General features: G+C 49.8%; 1 protein-coding gene across 6 annotated transcripts in view; it reads left to right on the top strand.

Moving 5' to 3' along the window:
* CRYL1 (crystallin lambda 1) overlaps positions 1–14,875 on the top strand; it is a 73,802-nt gene that overhangs the window by 16,912 nt on the left and 42,015 nt on the right. For all 6 annotated transcript variants that reach the window (XR_003434858.1, XR_003434860.1, XM_027116737.1 and 3 more), the window contains one exon: positions 3,816–3,942. Coding sequence is in view for 4 of the 6 variants with exons in the window: in XM_027116737.1 (XP_026972538.1) it covers positions 3,816–3,942 (127 nt within the window). In the remaining 2 variants the exon portion in view is untranslated. The remainder of the gene's footprint in view (positions 1–3,815; positions 3,943–14,875) is intronic.

Raw genomic sequence — 14,875 nt, forward strand, 5'->3', positions numbered from 1 at the left:
TGTGGCCTCTCCCGTCCCGGAGCACAGGCTCCGGATGCGCAGGCTCAGTGGCCATGGTTCGTGGGCCCAGCCGCTCCGCGGCATGTGGGATCTTCCCGGACCGGGGCACGAACCCATGTCCCCTGCATCGGCAGGCGGACTCTCAACCACTGCGCCACCAGGGAAGCTCCAAGTGGCTCCTATTTTTAATAAAAAGTTTGGTATTTTCCCACTTCAGAGACACTGAAAATGATAAAAATGAGATGAATGAATGAAAAGAAAGCGTCCGCACAGCATTCCACCGCAGGGGCCGAGGGCGCCGCGGCACGTCGTCCCGACGTAACTGGGGCCTTTGTGAGCATCAGCTTGACGCACTTGAGCATCCCTGGGCCCTGGGACACGTCTGGCCTGGCCCCTCGTTTCCCAGCTGCCCCCTGCCCTGTGCCTCTGTGATTTAGGATTTTTGTTGGCGGAGGCCAAGTAGACTTGCGTTCATGAGCTTGGTCCTGCCTGGCTCTGCCCTCCCGCTGCATCCTCTCCATCTCCAGCTGCCTCAGTGCCTCAGACCTCAGGGAAGCGGGGGGAAGTAGAAAAACCTGCCCCAAATCCCTTTGTCACTTCATAACAGGCTGACAGTGACGCTCCTCGTGGAGTTGGCCGCAGACAGGAAGCAGGCAGCGAGGACAGGGCTACAGGCGGGGTGCAGAGCACAGGACACCAGGAATCCTCTGAAACAGCTCAGTGCCTAGGTTGTTATATTTTAAACAATTTTATTAAGGAAATGCATGCATAAAGACAACTATTAACTAGAGTTTATAACCCAAACCCACAGTCTCCTGTCCCCCGTCCCTACACCAGGGCTTAGGATCTGACCTGGGAACACATTCTGCTGTTTGGGAAATACTTGTGTTTTATTTCTTTGATAAGTTCTTATCTTTTTAAATTAATAAATGTCTCTTTAAAATAAAATCTCGAAAACAGAAATATACAAAAAGATCACCCATTTTGGACCCTATACTGTTAATTGTTAACATCTTTTCTCCTAACTTTGCTGAAGTTAGGAGCCTTGAGTCCTGGTGCTGGGCTGCCCTCTAGAGGTCAGGCTGGGGCACTGCAGCCTCTCAGCGGGCGTTCTCGGCCTCCGAGTAGTGAGTGTATGAGGCTGAGAAGCCAGCTGAGAGTCGTACCTTTTCCAGGTATTTATGTTCGTCCCCGATCGTCCCCTGCAAAGCTCGAGGCAGAAGTTCTTCCAGAACACTCAAGGAAGAATGTTGGGACTCGTGTAACTAGCGTTTTTGGTTTGTTTGTTTTGGCTGGTGTACCACAGCTCTTCCAAATCATTTATGTGATAAAACTCTCACAGATTCTGCCTCCTTTTAAAAAATTGAAGCCTGAGTCCCCTGCCTGGTGATGGCCTGCGAGGGCTTCTTCGCGAAGCCGTCCCAGAAGCAGGAGGGGCTGCGTCCGCCTGATGCGTCGTGGACCTGTTCTCTTTGCCTGAAGCTTCTTTTTGGTAAAATCATAAAGAAACCTGTATTTCAGCACACCTTTCCGTTTTTTCACAGTAACCGTAGCAAGAAAGTTTCTCTTCCTCAGTTTGTAGCTAAAGCAAAATACAAAATGCACAGCTTTAAGAAAAAAACAGAACAAGGGAGCTGGCCGACCCACGTGGGCCCTGGTGCCTCAGGAGTACCGGCCTCCCCGGGACAGGGCAGGACAGGACAGGGCAGAGCAGGACAGGACAGGAGAGGACAGGACAGGTCAGGACAGGACAGGACAGGACAAAGCAGGACAGGACAGGAGAGGACAGGACAGGAGAAGGCAGGACAGGTCAGGACAGGACAGGACAGGACGAGCAGGGCTGCCCATGGGTTACCTCGGCTCAGGGATGCCCTGCAGACACCGGCCCAGGGCCGTCCCTCCTGTCCAGGCCTCACTCACATGATGCCCGGCCTTCCCGTGGTCTCCTGTTCCCGCAGTGCCTGGTGACCTGAGACCCAGACCCTCCAGGTAACTGGCCACGCTCAAACCATCGCCCCAACCCAGGGCCTCCCCGACCCCTGGCTGACACCCTGCGCCCAGGAGCGCCAACCCAACTTGTTCCCTCCAAAGGACTCCCTGACGGCTTAGTGATAAAACCTGTGGCCTGAAACCACGTGAAAGTGGCTGAGTCACTGGCAGAGAAATCAGAGAATGTTCCGGAAAGCCTGTGCACGTTTGTGCGTGTGCTTACCTTGTGTATTTAACGTGTCGTGAGTTACAGCCACGCAGCCCTGGTCCACGTTGCGAGGCGCCTCCTTGTGCCCCTCTCCCCAGGGGCCCACTGAGGCTGAACAGCCACTGGTTTCTGGTTTTACCCACCATGGGCCTTGTTTCACCCTTTAAAGATTTTTTTTTAAAAAGTGTAATTTTAAAATACATATAACATAAGATTTATTGTCTTCATAATCTTTTGGTCCAGTTCAGTGATATTAAGCGCATTCACACTGTTGCACAGCCATCTGTCTCCATCACTCTTGTCATCGTCATCTTGCAAACTGAGACTCTGTCCCCATTAGACAGCAGCCTACTCCAGCCCCTGGCAGCCCCCACTCTCTCTCTGTGAAGTTGGTTATTCTAGGGACCTCGTACAAGTGGAATCGTACAGTACTTGTCCTTTTGTGGCTGGCTGTTTCACTGAGCATAATGTCCTCAAGGTTCATCCATGGTGTTGTAACCGGAAGTGGGGTCCGGCCACTCGCCACTCAAAAGCCAATAAAGAGGCCAGGCTGGTGGAAGGGAAGGTTTGCTTTATTTTGCAGGCCAGCAGCCGGGGTGGGGGGCGGAGGGAGACGGACGCCTGTCCAAAGGCCGACTCCCCCCGCTGACAACCAGGGGGCAGGAGCTTTTCCAGACAGCTTTTATTCTACCGGCGGAAACAGCACAGGCAGCTCTGACAGTCACCATGAAATTGGTCATCGCTGATCTGACCGACGTCATCTTGATTGTTTTAGGTACAGTTAAACTTCAGTTCCACATTCGGTTTGCTTCCATCTCTTTGAGGCCAGTTCTCGGAATTGTGGCAGCTTCTGTCATGGCTACAGTCTGGTCATCATGGAGTTAACTTCTTTCACCCGGTGAGGGTTTCAGTATCTGCAAGACAGCTCACAGGATACGGCTCAGAGTATTATCTCTATCCCTTAAGGGGGAACTAAAGGTCCTTGACTATGCTTAATGACTAAACTATTATTTTTTGGTCTCCTTTGACTGTTTTCCTTTGTTTCTGCATTTTCTCACTTCTCTGATTAAACTTATTCTTTGGCTAAAGTTTTTCCACAGACAAAAGGCAGGCTGAGGACATAGCGTCCTGCTGCGTTTCAGTGTAGCCTGTGTCAGGGTTTCCTTCCCTCTTAAGGCTGAATAACATTCCATTGTGTGGTTGTGTATCCATTCATCCGTCTGTGGACATTGGGTTGTTCCCCTCTTTTGGCCACTGAGCAATGCTGGTATGGACACTGGGGTACAAATATGTGTTTGAGTCCCAGCTTTTAGCTTTTGGGGGTATACACCCAAAAGTGGAGTCACCAGTTCATGATAGTCCTATTTTTAACTTGTTGAGAAACCACCCAACATCTGCCCCCCTGGCTGCAGCTTTTGCATTCCAGCCGGCAGTGCACAGGGTTGTTTCTCCACATCCCCGCGAGCGCTTGGTTTCTTCTCTCTTCTGTTCCCCGTCACCATCCTAATGGGCGTCCCGTGGTTTTGATTTGCATTTCCCTGCTGATGAGTAACGTAGACCTCTGTTTGATTTTGAATTGTTTCCGAATACTCACGGCTCACTCTGCACTGCTTTCCAGAAAAGAGATGAAGTTGCTGGAGCAGTCGGGCTCCCTGAAAGGCTCGCTGGGCGCCGAGGAGCAGCTGTCACTCATCAGCAGTTGTTCCGACATCCGGGAGGCGGTAGAGGGCGCCCTGCACGTCCAGGTGAGTGGGGACACCTGCCCGCCGGGGTTGGAACAGCTAGCCTTCCAGCTCCTTGGGTCAAAGGCAGTCGAAGGCGTGGGCATCGTGTACCTGCAGGTCAGGATGCCGTTCACGTGACAGGAAACACTGTCTTTAACCGTCTGGTACATGGGCTCCCGTCAAACCCCTGGGATAGTGTTATCTTTCAGGGGTGTTAGAACGTTGAGCAAAAATACATTTTCTGGACAGCTGACACTGTTATTTTGTTCTTCTTCTAATTGAATGAGAGATTATGTTCATGTTCTCATATGCAATTGTGTAAAAGCTGAAAGAAATCACCCAAAAGAAACCCTTTTGTTTCTTGTGGCATTTGCATTTAGTTTTTCCAACAACGTCACTCAGCAAAAGCAGGCTCTCTGGAGGCCCTGTTCCCACCGCCGAGGATGCTCCAGGCCGAGCGGGAGGTGCCCTCACAGGGTCCAGCCCACCCGGGCCCACAAGCAGCTCCTGCCCCACTGAGACCCCGGTGTCACCCCGGCTTCTGAAATGTGACACTTACTGCCCAGGGTTGACGCGGGCTTCGCTCCGGAGCCCCTCACTGTCTGTCCAGTCAGTGCTGATGTTTCGTCTGCTCTGTGACGATGGTTGAGCTGAGAATGTGGGAGCAAACCCGGGGCCCGAGTGTGTTTCCTGGTCCGGAGGCCGAGGGCCTGACGCTCCTCCAGTTCACACAGCAAAGCTCCCCATCTCCTCCTGGTCTTTCCACCCGGATCTCGTGACACCGAGGGCTCTGAGGGGCCCCGGCGTTACTGCTTAGCCTTCCTGACGTGGCCCTGAGTGCCCAGGGGTCCTCCCAGCACGGTCCCCGCAGAGGAGGGTCTTCACGTGGTTAGCTCGTTTTTAAGGGAAGTGTCTTCTCTTCTGCGACCCTGCTGGAGGAGGGGGATGTAGGTTGTGCAGCTCGTGGTGCCAGAAGAGACCCCCTGCAGGGGCGAGGGGACAGGGGACCGAGGGCTCCAGAGCAGACCTCGAGCCGCCCGCCCTGTACTGAGCAGCTGTGAGGGCCTTTCTCCGGCTTCCTGACCCGACCCCTCGTCCTGGTCCGGCGAGGGTGGGACACCCATGCCTGGTTCGTCGTGGTCACATCAAGTGACCCTAATGCAAGGCCAGGCTCCGTTGCCTCCAATGAGAACATCAATAAATTCCTTTTTGGGGTCAATTTGATATATAATATTTCCGCGATGGAAATGAAAGTTTATAATGACACGTATGATGACCTGACATGTGACCACAGAACACTCGTTCAGACTCTTAACGGTGTCTGACTTGGCGTCTGTCTTCACTAAGTGACTTGAGCCTCTTTTCTTTTTTTTTAAATTAATTAATTTATTTTTGGCTGCGTTGGGTCTTGGTTGCTGCTCGTGGGCTTTTCTCTAGTTGCGGCGAGCGGGGGCTGCTCTTCGTTGTGGTGGGTGGGCTTCTCATTGCAGTGGCTTCTCTTGTTGCAGAGCATGGGCTCTAGGTGTGTGGGCTTCCATAGTTGTGGCTCGTGAGCTCTGTAGTTGTGGCTCGCGGGCTCTAGAGCGCAGGCTCAGTAGTTGTGGTGCACAGGCTTTGTTGCTCCGCGGAATGTGGGATCTTCCCGGACCAGGGATCGAACCCGTGTCCCCTGCATTGGCAGGCGGATTCTTAACCACTGCGCCACCAGGGAAACCCGCAACTAATGCATCTTAATTTCACCTTATGTTTTCCAAACAAATGAGAAAATAAATCCCCCCCAATCAAAACCTGCGTGATGTGATACCATGTGTTTGTTAAGTTATATTAGGTTTCTAAACATTTATTTTAAAGAATAAAGAAAGTTTGGGAGAATCCTACTCGGGTCCATTATTCCAAAAATGTTTTAGTACTTTCCTGTATTTGTATTTCTTTCCATTTCTTCTGTTTATTTTCTCTCTTTCTCTAACATACTTAACATTATACTGTAAATAGAATTTTGCCTCACGGTTTTTCTTTAGGACTTTACAGCCTTTCTTGCCTTCCTGTCTCTATCAGATAGAAGTATAATTTTTGGACTTAAAAAAAAAACTGTTATGTTTATCATGTGATATCTAACCTGAGAGAACCTTCCATCTAAAAATGACCTCGGGGCTTCCCTGGTGGCGCAGTGGTTGAGAGTCCGCCTGCCGATGCAGGGCACACGAATTCACCGCCCGGTCTGGGAAGATCCCACATGCCGCTCAGCGGCTGGGCCCATGAGCCATGGCCGCTGAGCCTGCGCGTCCGGAGCCTGTGCTCCACAACGGGAGAGGCCACAGCAGTGAGAGGCCCGCGTACCGCAAATAAATAAATAAATAAATAAATAAAAATGACCTTGAAGCTGAAGGGCCAAGGCCACGGCTGCATCCGCCCCCGCCAGCCTCGCGGCAGCTCCCTGTCCTAGTGCCCGGAGGCTTCCTGCCAGCCCAGCCCTTCTTAGCAATTCCTTATAGTTCCCTTTTTCCCAATTATAAAAGGAAAAATTCTCATTGTAGAGAAATTAATCCAGGCTACTTGGAGACTTTTCTGTAATAAAAAGAGAATGATCATTACTTTAGTGAATTGTCCAGAGTCAGGAGGCAGAGCGCGTGAATTAATACAAACAATGCTTCCACCGCAAACCATCCAGTTGTGGGATTTACTGAGTCCCGAGGGTCACAGCCCCAGAAATGTGAGCGTAGTTCTTTGTGGTCAGTTTGTCTTCTACCCAAACCCCAGCGGGCGGGAGCCTGGGTCAGAAGGTTTCCTAACACTCTGCTGAAATGTGGGAGCGTGCAAGAATGGAACCTGAATTTCTAGAACTTAGTGCAATTTTGAAATCAAATCTTGCCTGGCAAGAGAATCTACCGTGCAGGAAAAATAAGTTTATTCTGAAAAGCCCGTCTAATGCATTGGCTGTTACAGAGCATTAAGGCTCACTAGCTGTGGTACAGAGGCTTCATCTTACCTCTGGAATTTCAGACCTGAGATCAAGGTAGCTGGTAGGAGCCCTGGGAATGGTCATGGAATTAAGTATGAGCTTTAAGTGGACTTACCTTACACAAGCAGGGCAGCAGCCGAGATCTAGAAGTAAAAATGATATTTATCCATGTGGATGTGAGAATTTGCATCTGAACCTTACCTGTAAAATTTAGAAAATGCTAGTCTTTTTTTTTTGGCTGTGTTTGGTCTTCGTTGCTGCGCGCGTGTCCCCTGCATTGGCAGGCGGATTCTTTCTTTTCTTTTCTTTTTTTTTTAAAGAAGATGTTGGGGGTAGGAGTTTTTATTAATTGATTTATTTATTTTTGCTGTGTTGGGTCTTCGTTTCTGTGCGAGAGCTTTCTCTAGTTGTGGCAAGTGGGGCCAGTCTTCATCGCGGTGCACGGGCCCCTCACTATTGTGGGCTCTCTTGTTGTGTAGCACAGGCTCCAGACGCGCAGGCTCAGCAGTTGCGGCTCACGGGCCCAGCCGCTCCGCGGCATGTGGGATCCTCCCAGACCAGGGCTCGAACCCGTGTCCCCCGCATTAGCAGGCAGATTCTCAACCACTGCGCCACCAGGGAAGCCCGGCAGGCGGATTCTTGACCACTGTGCCACCAGGGAAGTCCATGCTAGTCATTTTGGTAAGGACTTGGAGACTGTCAGTAATTACAGGAAGCAGTGTTCACGATAAATACTACAGTTTAAATGTGTACATTTTCTTAAAGAATGCAAGCTTGCTGGACTTTTGGTCTTGGTCCACTGAGGCTCAGAATGATCCTCCTTTTGGTGGGTTGTGGTCGGAGTGGGAGGGTTGTGTTCAAGTGTGGCGGGAGCACATGGGGCGACCAGCACTGAGAGTGCACATTGAAACTCGAATTTCATTTTTCCTGTTCATGTGTGTGTGTTTTAATTTGTAAAATCAGGCTATAATTTACATACAGTAAACTCTGGCAGTTTTAGTGTCCAGTCCTGTGTGTTCTGAGAAATGCGTGAAGTCAGGTCACCCCACCCCCAGCTTTAGAGCATGCCCGTCACCCCACAGAGTCCCCTCCTTCCCCTTTGCCATCAGCCTCCCCTCCCCATCCCAGGCCTGCAGCCACTGCTCTGGTTCTGTCCCTAGAGTTTTGCCTGTTCCATAATGTGGTATAAGGTGGAATCACCAGGGCTTGCACATGCTTTGTTAGATTCATACACAAATAGGTCATGAATTAGGTGCTCTTGTAAAAGGTACCTTCAGAAATTTTCAACTCCTAATTGCTCGCTGCTAGCAGATAGTAATATAGTTACAGTTAAAAGTGTGTTGTTTCATTTATTTAAATTTGGGAGGGTTTTCCATATATCTTTGTTATTGATTTCTAGTTTTAAGTCCATTATAGTCCCAAAACATACTTTATGTCATTTCAATTCTTTGAATTTGTTGAGGCGTATTTTATAACCCAGGATATAGTTTATCTTGGTGAATATTCCATGTGCAGTTGAGAAAAATGTGTATTCTGCTGTTGTTGAGAGGAGTGAACGTAAATATCAACTAGGTCGTGTTGGTTGATAGTGTTATTCGGGTCTTTTTTTTTTGGCTGCGTTGGGTCTTCATTGCTGCGCGCGGGCTTTCTCTAGTTGTGGCGAGTGGGGGCTACTCTTTGTTGGGGTGCATGGGCTTCTCATTGCGGTGGCTTCTCTTGTTGTGGAGCATGGGCTGTAGGCACGAGGGCTTCAGTAGTTGTGGCACGTGGGCTCAGTAGTTGTGGCTCACAGGCTCTTGAGTGCAGGCTCAGTAGTTGTGGCACACGGGCTTAGTTGCTCCGAGGCATATGGGATCTTCCCGGACCAGGGCTCGAACCTGTGTCCCCTGCACTGGCAGGCGGACAGGTGTGAGCTGTGCTCTGTCTGTACCTCCTGGTGGCCTAGGCCCTCCCGCCAGCTCACACTCAGCAATTTGTTGGGCTTTGGGTTGACTTATCACCTGCTTTAGTAGTGCCTGCAGTTTTCCTCTGAGCTCTGCCCCAGGGGACAAAGCCTCCAGTCTCTCCTTGGAGAGGCCCGTCTTTCCTTGGATTTCAGGTTATTGGGTTGTTCTGTGATCTCAGCTAGGTCCAAGAAAAGTTACGATTTTGTAATTTATCTGGCTTTTCCTTGTTTTTAGGGTGGGAGTGAAGTTCTCCACTGCTTTCACGTCCCCATAGGGTCTTTATTATCCTTAGTTTTATAAACTGGAATATAATGTTTATATTTAAAATAGGAATAACATTTCTTCAAACATTTTTTGTTGTCCTAAAAATTTCAGAAGTGGTTCACACTTGTTGGAGAAAAAAAAAGAAGCATAAAGTTGTATATGAGGGGGACTTACCTGGTGGCGCAGTGATTAAGAATCCACCTGCCAATGCGGGGGACACGGGTTCGAGCCCTGGTCTGGGAAGATCCCACATGCTGTGGAGCAACTAAGCCCGTGCACCACAGCTACTGAGCCTGTGCTCTAGAGCCTGCGAGTCACAACTACTGAAGCCCGGGTGCCTAGAGCCTGTGCTCCGCAATAAGAGAAGCCACCGCAATGAGAAGCCCGTGCACCACAACGCAGCCAAGAATAAATAAATAAATAAATGTATTTTTTAAAAAGTTGTTTGCCTCCCAACCCCTGAGGGTGAGTATTGTGAAGAGTTTGGAGTTTATTTATCCAGAGTTCTACAACTCTTGTAATCATATATTACAGACTTAACATTTTCATAATAGGAGTCCTATTATGATATAATGTTTTACGACTTGATTTTTGTACTTAATAATACATTACGATTGGTTTTTCCATGTCGTTGTATACTGATCTACCTAGTCGTGTATTTTCTATAGGTTAGGAGATCGTTCATTTGTACACTGTTCAATTATTAGCTAAATAACGTGTTTTCACAGTTGAACATTAATGTTTAGAAATAAAACAGTTTAACACATTGAAATAATCTTTATAGTTTGAAGATTAAGAATACAAAGTAAGGCACTGTACATGGTATTGTCTTGGCCCCTGAAAGTTTGTGTGCTAATAAGGTTTAATATACGGGTCGGCAAATTTTTAAAAAATAAAAGGCCAGCGAGTAAATGCTTTAGGCCTTGAGGCTGAGGACAGCCTCTTGCATATTTTAGTCCTTCAAAAACGTAAAAGCCATCCTTGGCTGTGGGCCATGGGCTGAGTTGGCCTGGCTCATAGTCTGCTGACCCTGCTCCAATATGTTGGAGACGTTTTCTTTCCCCAATATTGAGGACTGGCTTCGGATGGGGAAAGACTTTCACCAGTCAGCCTGGCTAGAGGCTCTGGGGGCCTTTCTGCCCTTTTCTGGAGATCTTATCTCTCTGTAATTCCCGTTAGCAGTTTGCCTCGTCCTCTCTTGCTCCCCCTGGTGTCCATGTGCGGCACTGCAGGGTCTCTGGCGCCTCAATGAGCTGTTCCCGAGTCCCCTTTGTTCTCAGCGGCCTCCAGGTATCCAAGGTGTACCATCCCCGTCAGCGCTGAGAGTCAGGTAGACTGAAACCACCCCTCGCAGCCCACGGAAGCAGGCCTGTGGGTGTGCAGCATCCTCCCGAGGAGAAGCTGTGGGCTGGGCTTTTCCTTCTGGTCCTGAGCGTGACGGCTTAGGGGAGGGGTCTCGTAGATGACACCCACTTCCACGCACTTGTTCTTGGCTTTGCGCCCGCCTGGTCCTGCGCCTTCCTAAGTGGCTTCTGGAGTTATCACAAAGGCTTTCTGGGCTGAGATTGTTGCTACGATTTTGTCTCCGGGGCTTCCTGTCCCACCGTCTTGATGATGTCACTGTAAGAGTTGCACGACAGAAGAGACAGATCTGGGCATCAGGGATGCCATGCCACGCCATGGCCCGAAGTGAGCTCGTCTGTACACGCCTGTCTTGTGCGCTTTCTCTGCGAGGCCCCTGCGTAGGTGGGATTCGATCGAAATCAAATGCCGTTTAGAAAACGGTGATCTTACTGCTGCTTGCAGTATTTTACTTTGACAAAGGAAACTTGGTTGATGATCGCCGTGTATCATTCTTCTGTGTTTTGAGTTACATTTCTAAGGGCAGGTTCATTAAAAAATGGAACCACGAGGTGTAGGCCCCTTTCTGGCCCTTGGTGGCTTGTTGCTGGCCTTGTGAATTCCTGGCTATTAAGAGCGGCTCATTAAGACAGTGGATTTCAGGCTCACCAGTATTGGGTACATTGATCTCTAAGATGCTTATTAAATTGATTAATGAAAACAGGCATTTCATTATCCACATTTGTAACAACAAACGTGTCATTGTCCCAACGTTGACATTTTTAATTGGGTTCCAAAATTACTGTGAAACTAAATGAGTGACCCTACTTCCCCCTAAACTTAAAAAAATAGAAGCTCAGATCTTCGTGCCCCGGTCCGGGAGGATCCCACGTGCCGCGGAGCGGCTGGGCCCATGAGCCATGGCCGCTGGGCCTGCACGTCCGAAGCCTGTGCTCCACAACGGGAGAGGCCACAGCAGTGAGAGGCACGCGTACCACGAAAAAAAAAAAAGAGCACTGCAGGACTCTTTTGGAAAGATGGGGTGACGACATTATAACAAAAACTGGAGAGTTGACATAACGTTGACTGTATATAATAGAAATCTAGATAGAAATCTAGATATCTATATGTATCTAAACCTTTCTTTATATAGACAGAAACTTAATTATCCCTTATGCCTTAGAAGTTGTAGGTTGCTGAATTAATACTCAAAGTCAAAATAAGCATGTGTCTAATATAAACATGTTTATTTTATGAAATCTGTTAGGTGGAGTATGTAGATACCAACTAAGGAAATAATTTTCAATCTTATTGCTCAGTTAAAAACATGGTAAGTCCATTTGAAAGTGGCCATGGCATGCATATTTAATGCTTGGGAAATAGTAAATACTTTTGCAATTGTAATATTAGCCTCTAGTTATTTTCCCCAAAGTGTTTTCCCTTTTTGCTCTTGGTGGTGGGTGGTCATTGTTGACCGAGAACCTTAGGTACCATACAGCACGTCATGGGGTCCTACCTTTCTCAGAGGTGTATTGTAAGGCATATGAGGGAATCTGGGCATTTAATATTACAAAACACCCAGGAACACCTGGGGCATAACTCCATGCTGGTGAAAGTCCGGGGGCCCAGCATCCTGCCGCAGGAGCCTTGGGGGCCCCGGGCTGGCGTTTGTTTCCCCCCAGCTCTCGGGCCCCTGCTGTTCCTGGTGCCACAGGCATCCAGGGCTCAGAGCTGCTTACTCGGAGCCACCGCGGTGTTTATTTTCATCTGAAAGTCAATATTCAAAGGCTTGTTGCCCAGCGTATCTGTTTGAACAACTGGGGAAACGGTCAGAAGGTTTCTTTCAAGTTGGTGGCTGTCACCTTTTAGGAGCTGGGTTGTGCTGTGTCAGACCCGGCCGCCCAGGGCAGAGCGGCCTGCCTGTCACTCAGGAGCCTGGTCGCCAGCACGCACTCGCCACACCTTTGTGCGAGGGACCGAGCTCCTGTCGTCCTGGCCGAGCTTCCCCTGGCCCACGGTGTGTGTTGCGATCGGGTGGGGAGCCTGCGAGGGGTGGTGACTCAGCCAGGCCAAGGCGGAGGCCTTCCTGGAGGAGGTGCTTTCACACTTGGAACACTTTATGGCATCCCTTCCTGCTGTTAATCCGTGTGTTACGGGGAGTGTCGGGGCTTTCTTGCGTTGCTTCAGCTGAGCCACTGCCTCTCATCACGTGAGCTGCTGGTGGTGTGAGGGCTTGTCCCCTCCGGGGGAGGCCCCCGCACTGAGCGGCCCCCATGTGCCAGTGTGGCTCTGGGGCCGGACCCGTGGCTGAGGAGGGGCTGGGGTTTTGGCTGGGAGGGCTTGGGGGGAGGGGGAGTTTCCCGTGTCCCCTGTGGGCACAGCTGGTCTCAGCAGCCGGGGCCCCCCTGCACCTGAGGGGCAGGAGGCTGTGTTTATTCCAAGTCGTCCTCCTGTCCTCTTGTTCTTTCCTAAACTGACCCTTGGAATACTTGCTTTGGCTGTGGGAAAGCGTTACTAGTGACAGTCATTTATATGGGTGGAATTCCATGCAATAATTATGCATAAAGCCAGTTGGTTATGGAAAAAGTGCAGGGAAGTATGAAACACATATTATCACTGCCTTACGACCCTGACTCTTTTCTGCCCTTAAATGGAGCGATTCTCAGCAGCTGTGGCTGAGGTCCAACTGCTGCTCTTTGTAGAATTCAGGGCCACATACCCACCACGCTTTTTCGTTTGTACCCTGATATATATATATTTTTTAAACAAATTTTATTTATTTATTTTTGGCTGTGTTGGGTCTTCATTGCTGCGCGCGGGCTTTCTCTAGTTGCAGCGAGCGGGGGCTACTCTTCGTTGCGGTGCACGGGCTTCTCATTGCGGTGGCTTCTCTTGTTGCGGAGCACAGGCTCTAGGCACGTGGGCTTCAGTAGTTGTGGCACACTGGCTCAGTAGTTGTGGCTTGTGGGCTCAGTAGTTGTGGCGCACGGGCTTAGTTGCTCCGCGGCATGTGGGATCTTCCCAGACCAGGGCTCGAACCTGTGTCCCCTGCATTGGCAGGCAGATTCTTAACCACTGCGCCACCAGGGAAGCCCCTGTACCCCGATATTTTTATTAACTGTCTACTGTCTCCCTCACCTCTAAATAGGGAATCCCCTTCTTCAGAGATTAAGAGATGGAAACTGATGTCTTTTATGAAGAGCGTTGAGAGTACAACTGAATTACCCTGTGACTTAGATCCAATTAACCAGAGAGTACGTTTTGGGTACTTTCCTGAGACGTTATTCCTGAAATGTTAGAATAGGTGAGAGTCATTGTTCTAAAAATGAGTTATCTTGAGTCCTGCCACCTCACAAATTACCTGTTTCTGTTTTTCGCTTTCTTTTGATCCTTACAGAATTTTGCGAAACTTTATATTGTGTTTCCCCACCCCCACCTGAACCGAGGGTCTCGTTCTACGTTCCATTCCTGCTTCTGGGATAGAGACTGTGTTACTGTCAGGTCGGCGGTGCGGGTGCTGGGCATTGGGCTTGGTCCCCTGGCTGTGTGGCCCCCATCCCGTGAGGTCACAAGAGCCGTCAGCACAGAGGCCCCGGGCGGTACCAACGGCTGAATCTGGCCACATACAGTTTAAAAGCAAAATGTTTTGAATGGCTCACTGATGTTTGAAAGTCAGGATACTTTCACATACGGCGTAGTTTTCTAGTGGCTCTTCAGAACCTGATCATCTGGCAACTGTGAGACTGTTCTCGTTGCACCCTGTGCTTCCTTGTAATTTATTTTTTATTTAAAAAATTTTTTTTAACTTAATTTTTATTTAAAAATTTTTAAAAAAAATTTTGGCTGTGCCGGGTCTTAGTCGCGGCGCAGGATCTTTGTTGCAGCATGTGAGATCTTTAGTTGTGGCACACGAGCTCTTAGTTGTGGCATGCACGTGGGATCTAGTTCCCTGGCCAGGGATCAAACCCAGGCCCCCTGCGTTGGGAGTGCGGAGTCTCACCTACTGGACCACCAGGGAGATCCCCCAGTGCTTCCTTAATCCTAGACCCCAGGTCATTTTCATGGTTTTGCACTGTTTTCCTTAGAATGGAGAGGAAAGTGAAGTATCTCTTATATCCGTGTCTCAGGAAAACAGAAACTAGATTGGAGACGAAGGATTTCCCACCACGTGGCTTAGCTCACGTGCTCCCTGTCTGAGCTGGGGGGACCCCTGTGTGGTTCGCTCCCTCCCGCCCCCCATCCCTGCAGGCCCAGGTCTCACCCCCAGATCCTGACATCCTGACCGTCCTGATGGCACGAAGAGGCACAGAGTGAGTCCAGAGACAGGTTCCAGCTTCCAGGCGCTCCTGCCCCTCCCCCTCCCTCCCTTCCCCTCCCCTGCCTGACGCCCCTCTCCTGGACCCTCCTTTCCCCAGCGACCAAGACCCACGCTGCCCGCACCTGG

Source organism: Aethalodelphis obliquidens, unplaced genomic scaffold (assembly GCF_003676395.1).
Source record: "Aethalodelphis obliquidens isolate GAN/ISIS:26980383/991018 unplaced genomic scaffold, ASM367639v1 scaffold16, whole genome shotgun sequence".
NCBI lineage: Eukaryota > Metazoa > Chordata > Mammalia > Artiodactyla > Delphinidae > Aethalodelphis > Aethalodelphis obliquidens.